We start from the raw sequence: 22353 nt of genomic DNA, 5'->3' as shown, positions 1-22353 counted from the left end.
TCATCTGCCCCCATTTCAGCCCCGGTCCCTCTGCAGAGAGAACACCAGCAAGTCACACAACTCCAAGGAGTGGCTTTTTCTAGCAATATAACGAAGCTACAGGTGCATGTTAGCTAGGGGAATACACACCTTTCCTCCTTAAAAGAACTTGGTTAAACTGAACAAAGGTAGTACCCATGGAAGTAGGTGCCTTTGGGTTCACTGGACTTCTGTGAAATCTCAGCCTGGTAGGATGAAGCAGGGACAGATTTTCACGGTTGTATAGTAAGCACAGAGTAAGCATTGTAGTCAGCATGAAAAATAATTCATGACCCAGTTAAGGTAAATATAGGAGATCTGAACCCTCATTACCTCCCTCCCTCTCCCCCATCTCCAGCCTTCAACAGATAATGAAAACTATGGTCTGGTTTGTAAACAGATTTTTAAAGAGATTTGGTGCTTTTGATGCATTAGTATCCATATCACCTACTTGCATTATGATGCTGAAAATTAAATTAAGTGCCAGATATCTATTACCACATTCCCCTTTTATTGTTTTACGGTCAAGATGGGATAGTGTGACTTGTTATTATTCAATTATATCTGTGGAAATCTTTCTAAATCAGGAGCTGACATGTGCATTTCTCAGACTCAAAATAACAATCGTCAGTTCTACATTTACATTAATGTCAAAATCATCTCCTGCTCTTAACAGCCAAAGCCATTGGAGCATGTTACAGGCAAGGCAGTTTTCACTGGCTCCTTGAAGTTATAGCTCTGCATTAACGTAAACTAATAACAACTTACAAGAAAATGTGGACACTGGGGTATCTATGAATCAACATGTTCCCACAATTGTGTTTTTCTCTCAGTAGTATTTTGCAATATTGCCATTGCTAGCATGTAAAAATTGGAAGATTTTGCACAACAGTCCTGGTAGCTGGTTTCTCTTAGAAAAGTAAAAGTTGATCCTACTGACTCCACCTTATGATGGAAACAATTGTCCAAGAAAAGCGCTAGCATAATTTTGGATGGTCCATGTATCCTCTGTTTTGGTATGCTTCCCACCAGTCTTGTCTGTCTCCCTGTTTAGTCTCCCTCAATTGATACCTGAAAGGCCTATTGCGATTGGAGTCTGGAACCCCTGACGGGAAGTCCCAGTGAAGGCCATGTCTTTTATAAGACTGCGCTATAAGCCTTACTTGATTCTACCAAAATATTTAAAGTTAATCCAAGTCTTTGTTAAATCAATAATTTACTCTCGAGGATTCCTCAAATGTGAATATGTAATGCTATTTTGAATGTAGTAGTAAAACTATGTTTCTACTCTAACACTTCTAACCAGAACATTCCCTTGAACATGTGGGACAAAATAATATTTCCTACATTAATTAAGCCATAGAACGTAGCATACTGTACTAAATTTCTTTAATTTTTCAAAATAAAAAATCATTCTGATGCAGAGTTGGTTTATGTGAGCAAATGGTGTGGAAATTATTTAGTTCAAGACCTCTTCATGTGAATGAGAACACAATTCTAAGCAAAAACTGCTATTGTTTTAGACATTTTTTCAAGCAGGAATTTTACATTAATGATGAAAGAAAGATAATAAGAACCTTTCTGTGAAAGAGTATCATGCTATTTTTAAATTATTTACATACATATTTAAAATTATTCTACCATGCATTTTTAGAATATATCATCTGTAGGGATAAGGAACTCAACACTTGAGCTATTCACTTCCCCATTCAAAAAAATGAGTCAATGAGATGATAATAATCTCGAAGACAACTGGTAACCCTAAAGCCCCATAAGGCCATGAGAGTATAGCTATGACAGCTTACAAGGTGTTTCTATTTCTTTTCTATATTTATCCTGAAATGACCTCTTTGAGAACAAAGAGGTTACTCTCTTCTTTTCTTCACATAGGGTCCCTGTATTGGTAATCATGTAAATCATGTGAAAGACCACAAGAGTCTCGAAAGAATTTAATGATTTCCTGCTACAATTTCCGGACAGCCTATGGTTCTATTTTTCTTCCACTTTGAAAGGTCAAGAGAGGTTTCCACCACCCTGTCCCTATGACTACACAGATGTACTGACATTTCTCCTACTCTATACAGTCAGAGTTACCCCAGACTGCTTCCTTCCACAGTACCCAGACCATGTTCTGGCGGGTACACCATCTCTGCATGCAGCTTCCCTGCCAGGGTGGCAGAGATCAGGCTGAATCCTCCCTCAGGGCATCTGGCCAGTTTCCCCTGGGTGACCTTCCCTGCCTCTCTGTTCTCAACACTATGCGCTACAACTTTAAATTGTACAGCCCAGATAAGATGCCAAGGCTTTTTTTGCTGACATCTTTTACATTAAATGACAAATGTTTATTGCTGAGGCTCACTGTTCAGCAGTCCACTGGACCATACACTAAATCCTGCTTTCTACAAGAAAATTAACGTAGAGTCACAAAAAAAGATGACAAACGTCCATAGTAATCTAGTAGGAAACCCATTTGTCTTAACCTGTTAAAGAGAAGTCATTAGAGAGGTTGAACTAGTGTAACTACAGAGTAGGAAGTTTTTATTTAAGACACAGCAGCAGTAACCACAGGAGGAGCTGAGATGTTCAGCTATAATAAATTTCTGAAATTCCCCCGCACAGGTTCAAGCTCATTTTTTCCAAAATGACATGGAAAATAACACTAACAGTGAGCAGCTAGCAACTAATCAGGCTTGGGCTTAATCTTACTACTATAAAATTTAATAGGGTTGACTTACACCTTGGGGCCACAGGTCATACCTATGTGATTTAATTTGGGAATGAATAATTGGCTCTGGAAGGTATTTGGTAACCCTTCGCCCAAAACCTGTTTGGTCCTCCATGTCTGGAAAGCACTCTTTAATATGTAAATAATTGCAGGGAGGTAATATAATCTTCATCTACTGCAGAGCAGAGGAAAGCAGGAGGGAAAAGTTCAAGAAGACAAGGAGGCACTTGGGATGTGTGTGTGGTTGGCTGAGACTGAGTTGGATGAGTTTCAGGGCATCAAGGCTATTGGCCCAGAAACATCATTTTGGTCTAAAATCCAAAGAGCCATTTCCTACAGACTGTGATTTCAAATAACTCTTTAAAATTTTATATTTGAAAGGGAGACTATAATGAAGGAACCAGAGAATTAGAACATGGGAAGCCGCTCAGTCTCTGGTGCATATTTTCTTTGGTGACACAAGAAGAGATCAAGTTCTCAAATAATGTTTCATTCCTTGTTTTGCTGTAACATTAACGAGAAAACAAAATAAAAACAAAACACCCCATTCCCGGCCATTGTCACGCGGAAGCTACACATTCTTAGGGTCTGTGTGGGCTTCTCCAGCTCTGTTTTCCTCCCACACCCTGAAGTCGTGCACAGAGGCTCCCTGGCGTGTCTCCATCACCCAGTGGAGGGTGTGTGTGTGTGTGTGTGTGTGTGTGTGTGTGTGTGTGAGACACTCCCTGAGGAGAGGATGAAGCACATCCTGTCCAGGGACAGTCCCACCTTGACCCTGTGCTGCTGGATCAGCACCAGCCACTCTCAACTGTGCACTGCAAGAGGCAGCTTGGAAAAGAAATACAGGAATGTATACAAATGTGGGGTTTTTATTTAGAAGTTTTGCAATGTTTTTGTGGCCAGAAATACGCTTAGGAATTTCACTCGTGTTTCTATCAACCAGTTAGCCTCTGATAACAATGGCTACATTCATTATCAGGCATTTCCCTTAAAATTGAAGTTCCCAAGAACCTACTGAAGACGTGAAGATGTGAAGTGAGGATTTACTCTTTCTGTGTCTGAACAGATATAATGAAAATAGTCCATCTACTATACAGTGAAATAGTAAACCTTTTAAAATGATAAGCCGCTATAATGATAAAAGGTATCTGATAACCAGCCCAACTTTAATGTCATTTTCTAAATACGATGATTCTTTACTATACTTGATCTTTACTATACTTGATCTGCGCCCTGGTGGCGCAGCGGGTTAAAGCACAGCACTGAGAATCTGAAGCCACTTCCGCATGAGTTCAATTCCCGCCTGCCCCGGAGGAGACCACATGGCGAGCCAGATCTCTCCTGACCCGCCCGCTGCTTCCCTCAGCAGTGTACTTCGTTGATCTGCCTGTTCTGCTCCCCACTCTGTCTCTGGTGAAGCCTCTCACCGCCCCTGAGCCTCTGGCCTGTACCCCAGTTCTGTATGAATAAATAAATAAATCTTTAAAAAAAAAAAAAAAAAGCAGGTACTTTTGAAACTGATACCACCTGATTCACCAATAATCCTTTCTTGATGCCTTAAACAATCATAGAACCAACGGACCAGTAATAAAAGCATGATTATTTCATAGGTTTAAATTGTGGCTTTATTTCTATGAAAAGGTAATAAAATAGTATCAAGAAATTAAAGTTTCAAATATCTGTCAGCACATGTCCTCAAAATGTGTTCCCTCCTTTTGTCTTTTTTCCCTGTTTTTCTTCCCCTTTATGAGGAAGAAGAGTGTGTTACAAGAGCCCACACTCCGTGAACACAAGAATGGGCAGGAACAACAGAGTGGCCAACCACAGAGATGGGGACACACCACCTGCTGAAACTGCCCAGCTATTTCTAGTGTGGGTTTCACAGCAAAAGCACTTCTCTGGTGCCACCCTCAGCTCTGAACTAGAAGGAGCCATCTGGAAAATGAATGAATGAATGAATGAGAACTGTTTGTATGGCTTATGTCAGCATCACAACATCAGATAAGAGACACGCTATTGGTAAAAGACAAGAACTCTTGAGAATCAAATTTTTGCTGACTTGAAGAAACATTAATTATTGGGTTGATTTCAAAAAGCAATTATATTCTGGACCTCATGATGTCCAGAACCCCTCTCCCCTCCACACACATAATCATTCAGTTGTTTGAGGTATGAAATAGATGGCGTATTGGTTAGTGGCGAGTGCTTAAGCCTAATAGTGGATGGGTGCAAAATTCAGGCCGTCTGATCAGATTTCTCGAGGTACCCAGATTTCTTGCTGTGTAGGAGACAGAGCAGCTCCTGATTTGTCAAGTCATGCTGACTGCACACCTTTGCTGTCCACAGTGGGCACCTTCCCTGTCAAGGTCAGAGTTTAGATGCAAAACTGGCTGCAATTTACTTATCTTGTACTTAGCCCCAAACCTGGTCTTTCTTGACTGGTTTCTTGCTCCCTGGCCCTCTGTTGAAGCCTCACGGCATTCTCTTTACACTTCTCCCATAGTAATGACCTTATTTCTCTTTAGATTGTACTCACTTCACACAGGTCAAATGCCCTCTTGCTGTGGTGTCTTCTCAGATGAAGAGCTAGGTGCTTAATTACCTTTCTGTCCCTTGGAGAGCTTACTTTCAGAACCATATCATGAGTGCTCCACAATTATTAAGAATTAAACTGCTTCTTTAAGATCTCCAAACAGCACACTTCACTCTGAAGCCTATAGCACTATTTCTCAGGAATCTGTTTAAAAATACTTAAAGAAACAGCTTGCCTTTTACTTTACTCATTTATGGAGGAAGGGCCAGAAACATCATATAAAACTTCATAATATTTTCCTCCTCACAGGATTATTCAGAGAAATAAATTTGGATACTGTCGAGTTTCTTATAGACAAAAAGAGATCATTTGCAAAGAGCCATGTTTAAGTGCTGAGTGAAACACTCCTTTTGGAAATTGGAATGTATTATTAATCTTGCCACGGCACCGTCCTGAGTATGTAATTACTTACTATCTATAGCAGAATTGAACTAATTGATTAACATTACCCTGTAAAAACACAAATGGGCACAACAGACTCTCTGACGCCTTCAGATATTTGGCAAACAGAATGCTCAGCGTATATACTGTCCACACTCAAGTCCCTTTCTTCAAATTTTATTAAAAGTGATTTCTCCAGGGCCTGCCAATTCCTCATACTGAAAAGTTCTCTCTCACTCTCTCTTTTTAAAAATAATATAATAGTCTATTTTTACATCATTTTGTACCCTTTTCCATCTCAGTTGTCATCCCCATGGGCTTCTCATCACCAAATCACCCATGTGCCATCACCATAGTCCTGTGCGCTTCCCCTCTGGCCCCCCCACCCTCATTTCTGATCCCATTCCCCACTCCACGCCTGTAAAATGTCTCTGATATACAGTTGTTCATCATCATTATTATTTCCCCCCTGGTCTTTTATACTCCTGCTTCTCTCTCTCTTTTAAACAAGATTTTATTTATTTATATTTTGCATTCAAGAGCTAGGGTATAAAACAGAAGTGTAGGGGGTGAGAGGATTCACCAGAGACAGAGTGGAGAGTATAAAACAGAAGTGTAAGGGGTGAGAGGATTCACCAGAGACAGAGTGGAGAGGCAGACTGACAAAGTATACCACTGTGGGGAGCAGTGGCTGGGTTAGGAGAGATCTGCTGAGCCACGTGGGTCACCTCCCTGGCTGGGGATCGAATTCAGGCTATCTGTCCAGGTGGCCTTCACAATGTAGCACTGAGACCTAACCCCTAATATTTATTAGGCAGCTAGGAAAGCATTATAGCTCTTTTTGCCTTACAATCTCATGAAAGAAGGACAAACCTATTTGATTAAAAAGCCTGACTTCGTTGCAGAGCATGCTATAGGTTGTTGTGGAAATGTTAAGATTTACAGAAGATTCAATTTCTATAGTTCTATAATCTAAATCCTGTGGCAACACATAAAATGTTTGCTTAAATCCTATTTTCTAGAAATCTTAAGAATTTATTTCTTCCACCTGAATGTCGATGAGACTCCTCTGATATGTGAATCATAAAACGAACCACAGTCGTGGAGCCTGGGCCATTCTCACGCAGCATTCCTGAGACAGGAGAATAACTCTCCTTCTAAAGACACAGAAAAATGTTAAGTGTGACAAGCATATAATGGGCTATATAACAAGTTTCTCTGGGGCTGGACCTTAAAGCTTGCTGGTTTTATAGCCAATTATATTTTATTGAGCTGTGAACAAATATGAATAAATGCCATGAAAAACCCTCCAATGCCAGCTAGATCATGGTTATAAATTTTGCTCTCTCCTTCCAGAGCAGATATGCAGCAAAATGCAGGAACTCACTTGGAGCCATAACTGTGAAGAGAGAGGCAGAATTTACACACAGCTTTAGAAACCTCTTAGTTCTAAAATGTTGCAGATGCTTTTATAAGGAAGAGCCACGAGGTGACCCTGTTTACTGGGTGTGAAACATTCATTCCATCTACCCTCTACTGCTTAATGAGAACAAGAATTTGCTTTCATGGGGCTTGACTTGCTACTACAATAAGAAAAAATGTCAATGTTTGCCTGGTGGCTTGGCCTGGGGTGAGACAGACCCAAGTGATTATTTTCCAATCAGGTATCTAGGGTTTACTTGCTGACTATGCAGAAAAGTAGTGACTGGATAGGCTTCCTCACCAACATGAGGACATGAAGTAAAAACTGTCTCTGTATCCTGTGCTATGGTCACTTTTAACTCTGTGATTAACAGATCTCCTGGAGGGTCACATAATAAGAGTGATATAAATCTACATTGTAAAACAGAATCATACCTAGGCAGTGCTATTAAGGGTCATTTGTTGGATGTGATGGAAGCGTGTGAATGTATGAAGCAGTAAAACCCCCTCGTATTCTCACTTTTTATCTTACACTGACATACAGTATTTATATTGCTGACTAGCATATGCTTTTTACAGTTTAAAAATATTATTTTTTAAATGAGAGGCTGTTTGGCCTTGAATTTTACTCTTCTACAACTGCAGTTTTCTGATTCATTCACTTAGATGTTTGGGGAAACATCTAAAGGGATTTTGAATGGATTCATCTAAGTTGAAACCTTTGAAGGGGAAGTCGGATAGCCAGTCGGAAATAAAACAATGTAAAATTATGAGCATGATTGTGCAAATAAAGAGAGTATTTTCTGGGCCACCAAGCACATGTGATACAAAGTTGGCAAGAAGAGCTAACATAAATTGGCATGTTCAGTAATTTTTTTTTTTTTGGTATGTGGTATTTAAAGAAGAAAAAGTACCCTGGAAAGTACTCTGTACAAAACTAAGAAGAGTGTAGGCTGGATTCATTAATTCACAATGACTCTGTCTCTAAGCACAATATAATCCAGGTCAGGGAAGGTTCTGGGGCTAAAGAGGTCCTGCTACTTTGCTAAAGAGCTGGCCTTTGTTTTTATTGTTGTTGTTTTTTTTTTAAGATTTTATTTTTTTGTGCATACAGAACGGGTTTCAGGCCAGGGGTGCAGGGGCGGTTCAATGCCCACCACATGTGGGGCAATCCCTCATCGTATGTGGCTACTGAGCAGGTGAGGTGCAGTTGATGTGACCAGGGAAATGATTTGATTTTTAAACTTAGTTAATTTTTTTTAAGATTTATTTATTTGGGCATACAGAACTGGGGTACAGGCCAGAGGTGCAGGGGCGGTGGGAGGATTCACCAGAGACAGAGTGGGGAGCAGAATAGGCAGATGGACGAAGTACACTGCTGAGGGGAGCAGTGGGCGGGTCAGGAGAGGTCTGCCACGCCATGTGGTCACCTCCGGGGCAGGCCGGGATCGAACTCATGCGGAAGTGGCTTAAGGTCCTTAGTGCTGCGCTTTAACCCGCTGCGCCAGGGAGGGCCATAAACTTAGTTAATTTAATCCACTTTAACTTTAGAACAGATACTCTATCCAGTTACTGACTAAGCGTTACATAGTTTTCAAACAACTCAGATATGTAAATTGACATTCAACTACACATCTTACGACCCCTACGTACTGAATCCATGTTGTGAGAAACATTTAGCATCCAGACTGAAATACGTTACAAATACACACTGAGGTTTAAGACAGAGTATAAAAAATTTAAATATCGCGGTAATTTCCTATCAATTGCATATTTAAATAATAGTAACTTGGAAACGCTGGGTTATATAAAGTGCATTGTTAGTTTTGTTGTTTTTAATAATTACTTTTAATCATTTAAAGTATGATTATTATGAAATTTTCAGTGTGGCTTGTATTCTATTTCAACTGACAAAGCTACACTTTATGCTTTAATTTCCTCTTCAGCAATGCTTTGATACTTATCACTGACTAATGATAATTTCCTGGAATGGGTGTTGTGGTGAAAAGACATGGGGTTCTTGGCAAAGGCACTGGTGACCTGCCGGACATCCTTACTAAAGAGCTATTACTCTGGACAATATTTCCATCTTTACTTTCTCTGCCCTAGAAAGCAGATGTGGAAGAGATTCTGTGAGAGTCGGTCTGTTCTCACAAGGTGCGCTGAGAACACAGGGTCCTTTTTCTGGGGAGGCTGATCCTTCACCAAATGAAAACATCTTTTCTACTGACCTTACAGGGTCCTACGTTGGCATCATCAGGACCCAGAGATTTGGCTTATAGCCATTCTTTCATTCACTCATTCAACCTGATTTTGAATTCTTATATTTCTTTATGGTTAAAACTCTGTAATTAGGGCCTCCCTGGTGGCCAGGGGTTAAGTTCTCAGTGCTATCACTGCTATGGCTTCTGTTCAGTCCCCGGCCCCAGAGCGGACCCGGATATGGCACAGTCAACCTCTCCTCTGCTTCCCTCAGCAGTGGATTTCAGTAGAGCTGCCTATTCTGCTCCCCACTTTGTCTCTGTTGAAGCCTCTCACCCACCACACATCTGGCCTGCACCTCAGTTCTTATATGCATAAATTGACTGATAAATAAAAAGAAATCTTTTTTAAAAATAGCAAAAAATAATTTACTCATGTCAGAAAACAGGGACAACTTTAAAATGATGAAGTACAGTCTGTTCTTCAACAATCTCTCCTGAAGGTAAAGGCATTTTTTCTCTCTTGCTTTTTGATTCTTTTTATTACAGTGGTGATTGAAGATTTTATATAGTCTTCTTTGTTCCTTATCATTTTTAAATTTGGTGTAATTTGGAGGACTGGAAATGTGTGGTATTCCTTTATAAATGATGAAAGGGAGCAAGAAGTAAAAAGTTAAATTGCAGAAAAGAGGCAATTGGTGGATAATACAGAATACTCTCAAACATAAATGTTTTTTGAGTAATTTATTTAGGTGACTAATCTACTCAGTAAGTACTACCATGCTCTCAAAAATGTGCTAACCGTGAATTTCTGTTTCTCCACATTCTATGAAGCACAAATTGAGTTTACTTTTAGTGGTTCAATTCTTTGTCCCAAAGTAACTCTTAATGTAAATTAAATGTTTGAATTTTCTTGGTTTCAATAAAACAATGAAAGCAATCATAATTGTTAAAACTTAGTGAGCTGAAGGCAATATTACAGGTTCTTCACCTATATGGACTCAATGAATTCTACAATAATCTTATGTGGAAGCAGGGGACACACATTAATAAGTCCCCAAAATGACCCTGTGGAAGGCCCAGAACCGGTGAAGATGATACTTGTGTGGCAAGAGGGAGCAAGACTACAGATGGAGTAAGTCTGCTTAATCAGCGGGCCTTAAAAATGGGGAGAGTGCCCCCTAATATCCAGATGGCTCAATGTCATCACCAGGGTCTTTTATGAGAGGAGGTGGGGGTCAGGGCTCAGAGAAGTCAACGGTTCTATGCTGCTTGCTTTGAGCATAGCACAGAGCCATGAACCTAGCACGGTGGAAGGCTTCCAGCAACCAGAAAAAACACAAAAACCAAAACCAGACCAGCCACTCGAAGGAACAAACAAGCCCCCCTTCCCATGGCCTCCAGAAAGGAATGCACTCAGCCCTGCCAATTCTGGCCAATGAACCCCAATTTGGAAGTGTGATAATAGATATGTGTGATAATAGATGTGTGTGGTTTTAAGCTATTAGTTTATGGCAGTTTGTCAGAGCAGTAAGAGGGAGCTAACACAGACAGGTAACTCACATTATTCTCTTCTGACAGACAGGAAGTTTGAATAACTGATCTGGAGATGACGCAAGAAGCACATGTTTTGTAAGGGAATCGGAGCTGTGCACTCTGGCTCTCAGCTGATGGCAAGGCAGTAAGTGAGAGCCATGGCATCCGAGCTCTGGGCACCTGTTCGCATGCCCGTCTCGGCCGCACTGAGCCTCCGCGTCACGGGGCTGCACAGCAAAGGTCCTGTCCTAGCTCAGAACATGACTCCCATTGCTGCTTAGGACAATGATAATTACTTTTGTGTGACTCCTGTCTCCAGCACCAAGAGGAGGCAAGAGCAGGGCAGAGCCGTGGTACCTGTCACATGAGATGCTCTGCCCAGTCTCCTGACAGCTGCTGCTCTCACCATCTAACGACAGTTATTTGACACATGTTGAATTCTTTGGACATGGCCTTCAATACGGTAGATTAGGGGAAACAAATTTCAAACATCCTCAACGTTAGCTTCTACTGAAGTAACTTCAGTCCATGAAAATAAAACTGGAGAGAATGAAACTACTTTCCAGAAGAAACTTTTTAAAAGATGACAAAATTACCATATTTACATTTTGTTTACCAGAAAGATACATTTTCTATTCTATTCCATTACTCAGCTGTCACAAGATTTCAAGGTAGTGAAGGCTGGTACACAGAGGTGTTTTTAAATCTACTTTTCTAGAAAGCAAAGAAACAGAAAAATTACATAACCGGACATTTTGTTTATTTTTAAAAGTTAAGGGACTTTTTGTTACTTCATTCCGTCTATACTTCGAGCCATGTAACTATGTATTTCTACGGGTGATATAATCTTTTAAAACTTCATTCCATAGTTTGATCCCAAACATTTATGACTACAAAGAGTACAATGTTCTATATATTTTGATGTGTGTGTATGTTTATTATATATATATATATACACACACATATATATATACACACACACACACACACACATATATATATACATATATATATATGTATATATATATATATAAACATTATTACACCAATAAATTGATGTAAAGTTACACCAATAGTAACTGGAAGAAAACTACGCCAATTACTTCCCGTGTAAGTTTCTCAACACCCACCTCTCATCATGCCCTCCTCTCTCTCCCATTCACACACACCACATTTTCTGCTCTTTACCATTATAGTGGTTTTAAACTGTAAACATTCCTTTTACATTTTGTACATTTTTTCTTTGCTCCTCGTCATGTCTACATTTGGTCTCATTTGGAGCACTAGAAAGATGCACAATTATCTGAAAAAAGGTGATTCCAGATGCACTTTGCATTTAGTAAGCCTTTGCCTCTGAGACTTGTGTTGCTAATTACTAAGCTGTGGATCACATTCAATTAATTCTTATACGCATGGAGAGCCATTCAATTCATTTGTCCATTTTCTGTGGCTTTGAGATTTAGTTCACTAGCAGTTCAAAGGGAAAAACTACTGCCAATGATTCTCTGTGCTTTTAAGCTCTACGTTGTACCCATCTATGTCAAAGCATTTAACATCACACCCCATTACACAGGCTGCCCTTCTGAGGGGACTTGTAGATCAGTATGTTCACAATTCAATCTCACTAAAATGAAGTCAGGACACCAGCCTGGGCAACCTTTCACAAAGATGAAAATGAGCAAAGTATGTTAAAGTGAAGTTTAGCATATCCACTGTCAGGTAAGAAAATTTATCATTTTAAAAAAAGATTTATTTATTTTTATGGATACAGATCTGGGTACAGGCCAGAGGTGCAGGGGGTAAGAGGCTTCACCAGAGACAGAGTGGAGAGCAGAACAGGCGGATGTACCGAAATACACTTTTGGGTGGAGAAGATAGGAGAGGTCCATGCCATGTGGGTCACCTCCCTGCCTGGGGATTGAACTCGTACTTCAGTGTTGCGGATAGCTTCACAGTGCTGTGCTTTAACCTGCAGCAACACCAGAGAGGGCCCAGAAAATCTATCATTTTATCCCCTTTGAGGTAGTCCTTACAGTAAGTCCCTGGTCCCAATTTTCCTCACTTTCCAGTACACATAAGCAAGTGTATGTCCCAAGTCCTCCATTTCACTTCCCTCCTTCTCTTAGGTTCTCAAAGTACTTGTCCAGAAGGAAGAGTTATTTTGTTTTACACAAAGAGACCCAAATATGGAGATTTGTTGAAGAGCAAAAACCAAATCCAGCAGGAACTTGACAACACTCTGGTTAGTGTTTCTTCTGGCCACACTCCCTGCCCCACCCTCTGGAAGGGACATGGAGCCGAGATAGGAAATCCCAGTCTAACACCCTCTCCACTGGTGAGCAGGTCCCCAGGGGACAGTGAAGTCTCATCCTGCAGGAACCTACGGTGAGGCTGACACTGTACGCTGACCCACCTACTCGCCGGAAGTTCTAATACAGCCTCGCTAGTCCACAGAACAAGTCCACGACAATAAACGCGGTGGTGCTTCCAGAAGCCAGGACAGTCATCCTGGGAAGGAGGCAGCTCGGCCCTGTGCTAGGTATTCCACCGCTGGGCCTCCTGACTCCAGATCTAGGCGTCATGTTCAATCACAGTAGTTTCCCATCACTCAGGGGAACAAAAGGCACCAGGGAAAACCCAAGTTTCTTTGTGTTTACAAATACACTGTAGAGGTCAGAGTTTAAAAAAACAAGTTCCCTTTCCGATGGATGCCACACAATTCAGAAAAGCCTGGATGTACCTCCCTCCACAGGGGCAGGCTGTATGTAATAGTTTAGGCTCTGTGAGCCAGCTGTCAGCCTGCTGCATGCTCTCTTCTTTACTTCTTCCTCCTTTTTGCTCTGTTTTACAACACTTAAAACTCTGAAGATTGTTTTCAGTTCTAGGGCTGCACCAAAACAAGCTGTGGGAAGATCTGACTCACACCACAATCCGCAGTGTTGAACAGGCATCTGGAATCCAGGTCATCAAAGTGACCTGAAACTCAGCCTTGGGGACAGTAAGTGAAGACCCCTGGCTCCGAAATGTTTGTTCTAGAAAGGCACAACCTTGACTTACGGATGAGATTCCACTTCCCTAACTCACCACAAGGTCCAGTCATGGTTAAATTTCCCTTGTTGTGGACCTGAATTAAAGACCAACACCTTGGCGTGTCATATGGTGAGAACCCGGGCACCCCAAAACTGATTTTTTTTTTTTAGTTTCTACTACTTCAGAGATATCCCTGGATTTTTACATTTTTTCACTTTTAAGCTGAAACCCTTGAATCTGTATGTGACAGATAGTCACGTAGCAAGAGAATGAGACTAAGAGTTGCCAAATGTTTGATTCTCGCTCGCCTCCTAGTACTCCTAGACCCCATCAGCGACCAGATGAATAAATACATTTTTTTTTTTTGGTGGGGTGGGGAGAGAGAGGGAATGCACCTTAAAAGGAAGTCAACTTCTCAAGTTGGTGATGTGTAAATGGTGTGAGAAATTATAGATATTCACCAGAACATAGCAGATTAGACAGAGTCTGAGGCCTTCAGCAAGATGTGATATAAAATAAGAAGAAAATTCATAGACAGCTTCTGTTCATTCTCCCATCAGTCAGTGATAGGGAAAGGTGGAATGCAGTCATCTGTAGCAAAATGGAGGGAGTTCAAGAGAATTATCTATAAGTGAACAGGTCAGAATGAGGGAAACGGAGGGACTTCAAATGGAGGGAAATATCTATAAATAAAGCAGGTCAGAATGACAAAAAAGCATATATTGAAAATTAATACAATGGACAATCTGACAAAATAAAATTCTTGCAAAAATTATTAAGGGTCCTGGGGCTAAGAGGGAGTGGTAGGGAGAAAGGGAAAATGAGATATAAGGGCTGGTGATTGGTAAAAAGGTTCCATTCAATTTTGATAGCAGTAAAATAAAAATTCAAAATGGTTATTCAAAAATCCATGAGGTAAAAAAAATATTCCATCAAAGCAGACATTTTTTTGAGTGAGAGATAAATGGAAGCATTGAAGGAATTTAAAAATTTTTTCTAGTTAAACAGGACTGCAACTTATTAGACTATTGTTACAACCTCATATTACAATTCATATGCCCCTCGTAAATGCCAAAGGCCTGAAATAGTTCATTGTGATGTTTGTTTAGCAAGCCCTTCCACTTTGGGCCACACAGCCAGGCTACAGTCGTGCCAGCCCCAAGCGCTGCTCCGCGGGAGTCACAGCCTGTCCTGGGAGACCCTGAGCAGCAGAAGCATCAACACTCTTGTACTGACCCGAGCAACTCACTTCAAATGACTCCGGGGCATTTCAATAAAAGCTGCGTAGGCAGTTTTATCAATTGAGTTTCTTCATTTCTGTGTCAACTACTAAAAGAATTTGAAATAATCACCAATATTTATTCAGGTCTTAGCCTATAAAAGGAATGATTCTGGACAACACAGGGACACAAAGTCACCTTAGTTCCTGCGTACATGAGGTTTCCCATCTGCCTGACAGTGAGATTAAAAAAATAAAATCCATGCCCAGTAAGGCAAATCAGTAGTTAAAAATTCAGTGAAATTCTGCGAGGGAGGTCAATGGCAAAATCCACACAGTGTAAGTATTCTAGGACATTAGAAAAGATAGGTCATTTATTCACTCAATTACTTCACTGGTATTCACATGGGCCACACCTCTACCCCCTCCCTACACTGTTCCTCAGAACTCAGATGCATAGATCTATATCAGGCTTCCCATGGACATGACTTTGTGTACACTAACAGGCATCTTATACCTAACACCTCTTAATAACCTAAGAGTCTTTCACAAATCTCCTATAGGCTTCACCGCCTGATGGCCGCTCACTCCTCTGGTCGTGAAAGCCAACAAACCAGCAAAGAAAAAAAAAAACTAAAAACCAAATACTGTACACACACCCGTGATTCCTTTCTTTCTTCACACTTTATATTCAATCTGTGAGCAAACCCTATTGGCCTGGCATTGAAATGTATCCAAAAAGCAACTGCTCCCGGTGACCTCAGCAAACGACCATCCTAGGCTTCCCGGTGCTTGGTCTCTCTGCATCAGCCACCCATGCTTCCTACCCTGCCCAAGGCCTTCCAAATCACAGCTCGTTGTTAGTAGAGCATTTACAGTCCACTAAGCTCTTTGCCAGAAATAACGGAACAATAACTGCACAATAGGTACCATTACTCTCTGTGAAAAAACAAGGCAGAGGGAGGAAAAGTCATTTGTCAAGATCACACAGCTAGTGAGTGGCAGAAGGTCTCAGACCTGACATGCTGGCTCCAGAGTCTGAACTCGGAACTTCAGTGCCTGTCCAGGTCTCATGATGACCTACAAGCCTGACCACTCTGCCTGTCACTCAGTGACCTTCCCTCCTATAATCACCTGGGCTTACCAGCCAGGCTATCTCTTCGCTGTTCCTCAAACATCCCAGGCTCTTATAGGCCTCTTCCCACAGCTGGCCCTTTCCCCATGAAGAAGGCCAGGCTCACTGCCTGACCTCCTGCTTTCCTCAAATGCCATCTGTCTATTAGGGTGTCCCTGATCCCCCACTGAACCTCCACTAACATAGTCACTCACCGCCCATGTTCCATCACATAAACCCTCACGACAGCTCTGGGATTGGTTTTCCAGCTCACAGGTGAAGAAAAGAAACACAGAGATGTTCAGAGCATGAAGAAGGTCACACAGCGGATAAGTGAAGTAGTCAGGATTCCCATGTGGGGACTCTGACTCTGGAGCTGGCTCTCCAAACCTCCCTCCCCTCCCATATACACATCAATATACAAATAGTTGATCACTCAGGTTTGATGGGAAAATAACAGAGGGGGGATTTGTTTCAAGATAAGGGTGAGAATATGAAGACAATTAGTAGGTCTGCTTCAAGGAGGAGGTGTTTCTAGAGGCATGTTCCTCAGAGTGTCGCCCAAGAGGCTCCTCCATCAGGAACACCTGGGGTGAGTGCTACCGGTGAAGATTCTGGCCTCAGCCCTAGTCTTTCTCAGGTAAAGCATTTGGGAACAGGAATTGGAGGATTTGTATGAATAAGAAGTCCCAGGTGATTTTGAAACACTGACAATTTCAAACCGTCTAGGAAGCTAGTTTCATTGATATGAATTTGTGCATTAAAGCCTCATCACCTTAAGGAAACATTTCCATAACACTAAGATTTGAAAATTGTATTTTCACTATAAGACTTGGCAATTTAGGGCAGGGGTCTTTGATGGGTTTGTTTACAGGTCTATTCTTAGTACCAAGTTGCCCCAGAGGGAGCTGGACATAAATGGTTGTGAGGTAGGTGAATTTAAAGTGGCTCAGAGAAAGCTTTCCAGATGCAGTGACCCGGTGAGCTTCTCTGACTCACAGGGGTCCGAGTTTTCTGTCAAATCTCTAAAAATTCAGTTTTATCATCATTTACTGAGAAGTGTGAACAGAATGCAAGTGACATACACAAGTTATTCCATCTTCCTGAACTACTATTTTCTTAATCAGTAAATGCATCAACCTCTTATTAGTACAGACATTATAGGCATTTAAAGGATCCTCAAAATGAGATGTTTTTGGGCAAATTTCTAGCTATAAAACTATGGTCTCGCTAGTAAAATTTAAAAAATGACTGCTTAATGATTGAGATGATGTGAACAGTAGATTTAACTAGAGACTGTTAATGTTATTAGTAGGAGTTAAGCTTGGAAAATGAATGTCTTAAATCCTCCTGAATTTAACGTGTGAAAACCTGTAAGAGTAATGATCATGAAATCATTCCCACCTGGTGTTTCCTCTTAATCATGACCCAATAGTTCCAGGACAGTATTACTCTTCTGAAAATCCAACAGTGATTTGTTAAAGAAATTGGCATAGCCTGTTAGAGCTTAATATTCTATCACTCAGAGGCACAGTCAAGCCAAATGACTTTCACTTTAAAACTTTTAGTGTAACAGGTATCTTTCATTCATTATTTACTACACCCTTGATATCTGAACATTGAAATGTCAGAGAAAAAAGTCGATTGTGCTGAAACCACTGGGAATCCAGTGTCTCCACAGCTCTGGAAACTTCAGCACACACCCCCGTCTTAACACAGGATTTCAGTGACTAAGCAGATCGCTCTAACCTAAAGTAAGGAATGACACCCTCTGCTCTCTCCTTGTGGGTCACATTCAAAGGAGTTACATCATCTACAATAATCATCAAATGTTATTTGACAAGTGGCAAGAAACAGTGTTCTAATTAAATCATCATGCACTCCACAAAATCTCAAGAACTTTATGCCTAAATTCAGCATGTTGGAAAGGCATTTCCGTTGCCCTGTGCTGAATAAACACCCCAAATACCTTAAAGTTAGAGCTAATCACCAACATCTACACCACTTGACCGGCTGTATGTGACATAAAAGCGTCTACCTCTTCTTTCAAATGAAAGTTATAAAATCAAATCCACTTAGTTCCATCCAACTCCAAAACCTATTTTTCTTCAGCACAAAGTTAGTAACAACATACAAAAGATTAGGCAGGAGAGGAACTTAAGAGAAAGAAAATCAGCTTTTGAAGGACAGAAAGAGTTTGGACAGCTTTTCCCCAAACAGGAAAGTCTGTGGGAAAGTACAGATCACCCCTTTCTTCCTCTATAGCTGAACACCCCAGACCCTAAATTGCAGCCTCATTTCTATACCCGCACTTCCATCGATAAGACGGCTTGCCACGGGGAGCCTACCATTATGATCAGAGTCCGGGGTCTGCTCATTTCATCGTCACTTTCCAGAGGCAGAATTTCGTGGGATGGTTCCTCCTGGCGTCGTCTACAAATGTGTGAACAGCTCCTCTGGACCACAGCACGGAAAGCTTGCAGGAGAACAATGCTGGCAGTGCAACCCATTGCTGCATCCTGAAGCCTACAAAATAACTTCTATGTTGATGCTATGTTTGAAAAACAGTGGCTCCTTGTCCCTGAAAACAGCCTACATCGCAGCTGCAGCCAGCTCCCTCTCCAATCACTCCTTGAGCTCTGATCATCTGATCACCGCCAAATAGCTCAGATGCAGAGATGGGAAAGATTGGACCCACTGAAACTGAACACACGCAGGAGTATCGGAGTGCTGTGCCCAGGGAGAATTTCTCAGCTCATTGTGAGAGCATGTTTCCTGTTCACTGCGATGATTCTCTTCGACTCCAGTTTCAGAGGTCTGAAAAATAGCTCTTGCCTACTCAGCCACTTAAATGAATCGCTTGGTTTTAAGTCAAACAAATATCAATCTGACTTGGCCCTGACACTTTTTCCAAGGCAAACGAGGGTCCTAAAACAAGTAGGAATGATTGTTTTTTAAACATGGAAACACTTCCTCAAGGGAATTTTGCTAGACACCTCACTAAGTGCTTGGGGTTTTGCTGCTCATAGTTCATCACTTTTAGAAATGAAAATTGGCTTATCCCAAACAGTTTGCTGAATCAAAACGATTTATCAAAAGTATGCAAGCATTAACCAAACCCTGTGAGTGACACCAGTGTTCCTTGCAAGTTCCTTTCAATTGCACGGTTGTTCTGTTCCCACACATGCAATTCTGCCGCCTAATACATTTTTATATTTACATAAGTGGCTTGCAGGACTGAAAATATCTCTATTACTGAGGTCACCCAGTGAGCTCTGCCAAGCTGACCTCTTAGAAAAGGCAGCTGTAAAGCATTTCCACATCCTATCAATAAGGACCCAATGCTTGGAGAAGGACTTTGAGGTCTATAGTAGTTAAGAATCTAGTCTTTCCTGACTCCTGCGAGATTAGTTACTCGGAAGAGATGCTTAGAAATCATGTGACCCGCTTGGAAGGGCCTCAAGATCTAATGGTATACTGTAAGAGAATAGGACAGCAGGGGATACTTGCACTAAAAATATCTCAGGGAAAATGGATTTTGCTTACAAATGAGGAAAGTATGAAATCCCCAGAAGGATTTTCAATGTCGGGATCTTTCTGTTAAGCTCATTCTTCCAGTGTAACGCCCAGAGGTTCAAAGTAAAAACTCTTTTCCTGGTTTTCTGGGCTCCATGCTGGAGGCTGCTGCAGAAGCCTGGAGAAGGTTCACGGTGCTATGAGGTGTGGCAGCTGCAGCCCTAGGAACGTCGCTCACACAAGGCCAATCTAGGTACTAATTGTGTGATCTGTCACAACACAGCAACGTTTTAATTGGTATGTTTGCCAGAGAAGTAAAACAGTTTTCTTTTTCTTTAGAGAGGCCTCGACTGCCAAGAGTTTTTCATCTCTCTGTTTTGAGCAAACATATTTTAGTGTTGCTGGAAAAAGAAGAAAAAAATGCTAATGATGCTGGCAAGTGCCCCAGCTCCCTCTGGACCTTTGTCAGAGTGTCTGGGTGCTGATCTAAACCACTTTTACCCCAAACAACTAGGGCATTTACTGAGCGAGGCTACAATTTAGCCTGGCTGCTGTGTATTGGCTGCCCACATAAATGGGGTCCACCAGAGACAAAGGTTGGCATGCCAGTCCTTGACAGTCATATGTCCTGTCAAATCTGATCGCTGCCCTGGGCTCCCTGAATGCCGAAGGCCCCCCTCCCCACGCATGCTCACTCCAAGACCCCAGGGCCCAGCTCTCTCCTCTTCCATCTGGTCATCTGCTCAGGACCAAGTTGCTGGGATACAGGCGAGGTGCTGGCTGGAGCAGCTGACTTGGTCCACCAGCTTTGCTGGCAACAGGAGCGGGAAGACATCCCTCAGTCTTACACCCGGGACTTGGCAGGCAGGAGGCAGTTCACATCCCAAACTCCTTTCTAGCCACCTCTCTAAATCTGGCTAACCTCTGGGTAGCTCTTGGAGTCAGATGTTTTGGTAGATGCCAAAGTCTTTGGGGGAACAAATGAGATGCTTTCTAGCTATTAGAGTTCTGCTTTCATTGATCCCTTCCTGGCCTCCTAGGAATTGTCCCTCTTATTGATGGGCTGCTCTGGGACTCTCAATAGAGTCTCTCTCTCACTTTCTCTTTCAACTTCCAGCATCAAGGAAAGGGAACCTCCAAGAATGAGTTTCTTGGGAACTCGGTACACAGCATGGTCACAAAGGGGCGAGAAGACCGGAGGGGTGAGAACCAGGAAATGACAGACGTGCAGGCCAACATTTCCTTATGGAAAATTTCAAACATGCAGTGGAATTGCAAGAAAGAGGATGAGTTCTGAGCTCCAAGTTTTACAGAGTAAATTAAGCTGGGATCAGGTAGGGTGGGGTGGAGACAGAGGCCAACCCAGAGAGACAAGGCCTTTTCTCCTCTCCCCTGACATTTACCATACGTGTGGATTATTGGAATTGGCTTTAAATGAGGCATATACTCTACCTAGGTTTCAACTATTCTCAGTTGAAGGATTATTGGATTGTCTGAAAGTCATGACGTATTTTTGCTTGAAAAATTTAGAAGAAATTCATTGTGACTTTTTCAACAACCCGATAGTAAGATATATAACTAACCTGATCCTCAACCATCAAATGTGTTTGGTCTTACTAATTAATACCTTTGGGGGACTCTCCTTTGTGCTCATCTGCTTCTTTTCCCTGAATCTGGTTTTGCCATCCACTGAGGTATTTATAAAATGTAAACTATGAGAAGCAATGCTTTTAACATACATTCCGAAGTGAGGAAATAACATCATTAGTATTTGGAAAATTAAATTTTCCAAAGATGTGGTGAAAATTAGATTTCATTCCAGGTTGTTAAATGTGTACACACACACACACACACACACATCTATGTTGTTATTTCATGCAGCTGTTCACTCACTGGCCATCACAAATTCATGTACAATGAAACACTTTCTATTTTGAAGTAGATGCTGTGGTTTGTAGCTGTGAAGCACCTTGATGCAGGTAAGAAATGGAAGGACAGAGGAAGGAATATGATATTGTATATCTGAGAGAAAGTTAAACAATGGAAGAAAAAGCACTTTTGCCAAATAAACAGAGACTAAAAGCAAGGAAGGAAGAGTGAAGAAGAATGAAAAACATTTCCCAAATACCCCTGAGAGCAAGGCTCTTATCTCTGGGGACTGTTCACTCAGCTGGACGCTGCTCATCTCTTCCCAACAAATCTTGACAGATGAGTTTAGTTTTTAGAAGAGATTTCTAAAAATTTTTGGACTGTGAATGATTTGATGCTAGATGTTGCTATTTCTGCCATAAGAATAATCATATAAAGATCTCTTTGCAGTGGTCCAGGGACATGCAGACTTAATGTAGATAAGGCCTACAGAAAGCATCAGGCTTTCCCAGCTTTACTAAATTACACAAGTGCTGTAGATCTGTACCTATGCTGTAGGACTACCTGCACACTGTAGGTCTACACGCACACTATAGGTCTACACACACGCTGAGGTCTACATGCACGCTGTAGGTCTACACACACACTGAGGTCTACACGCACGTTGTAGGTCTACACACACACTGAGGTCTACACGCACGCTGTAGGTCTACACACACACTGAGGTCT

General features: G+C 41.5%; 1 protein-coding gene across 1 annotated transcript in view; it reads right to left on the bottom strand.

Annotated features, from left to right (window-relative positions):
• DOCK10 (dedicator of cytokinesis 10) overlaps positions 1 to 18749 on the bottom strand; it is a 187203-nt gene extending 168454 nt beyond the window's left edge. Inside the window, exon 1 of the mRNA XM_012727609.1 lies at positions 18588 to 18749. Coding sequence (XP_012583063.1) covers positions 18588 to 18749 — 162 coding nt within the window. The remainder of the gene's footprint in view (positions 1 to 18587) is intronic.
• Between the last annotated feature and the right edge of the window lie 3604 nt (positions 18750 to 22353).

This window comes from Condylura cristata, unplaced genomic scaffold (genome assembly GCF_000260355.1).
Source record: "Condylura cristata isolate star-nosed mole 26May11 unplaced genomic scaffold, ConCri1.0 scaffold00002, whole genome shotgun sequence".
NCBI classification, from domain to species: Eukaryota; Metazoa; Chordata; class Mammalia; order Eulipotyphla; family Talpidae; genus Condylura; species Condylura cristata.
Note: the sequence above shows the minus strand (reverse complement) of the source record. Positions and strands in the feature narration are given on the sequence as shown.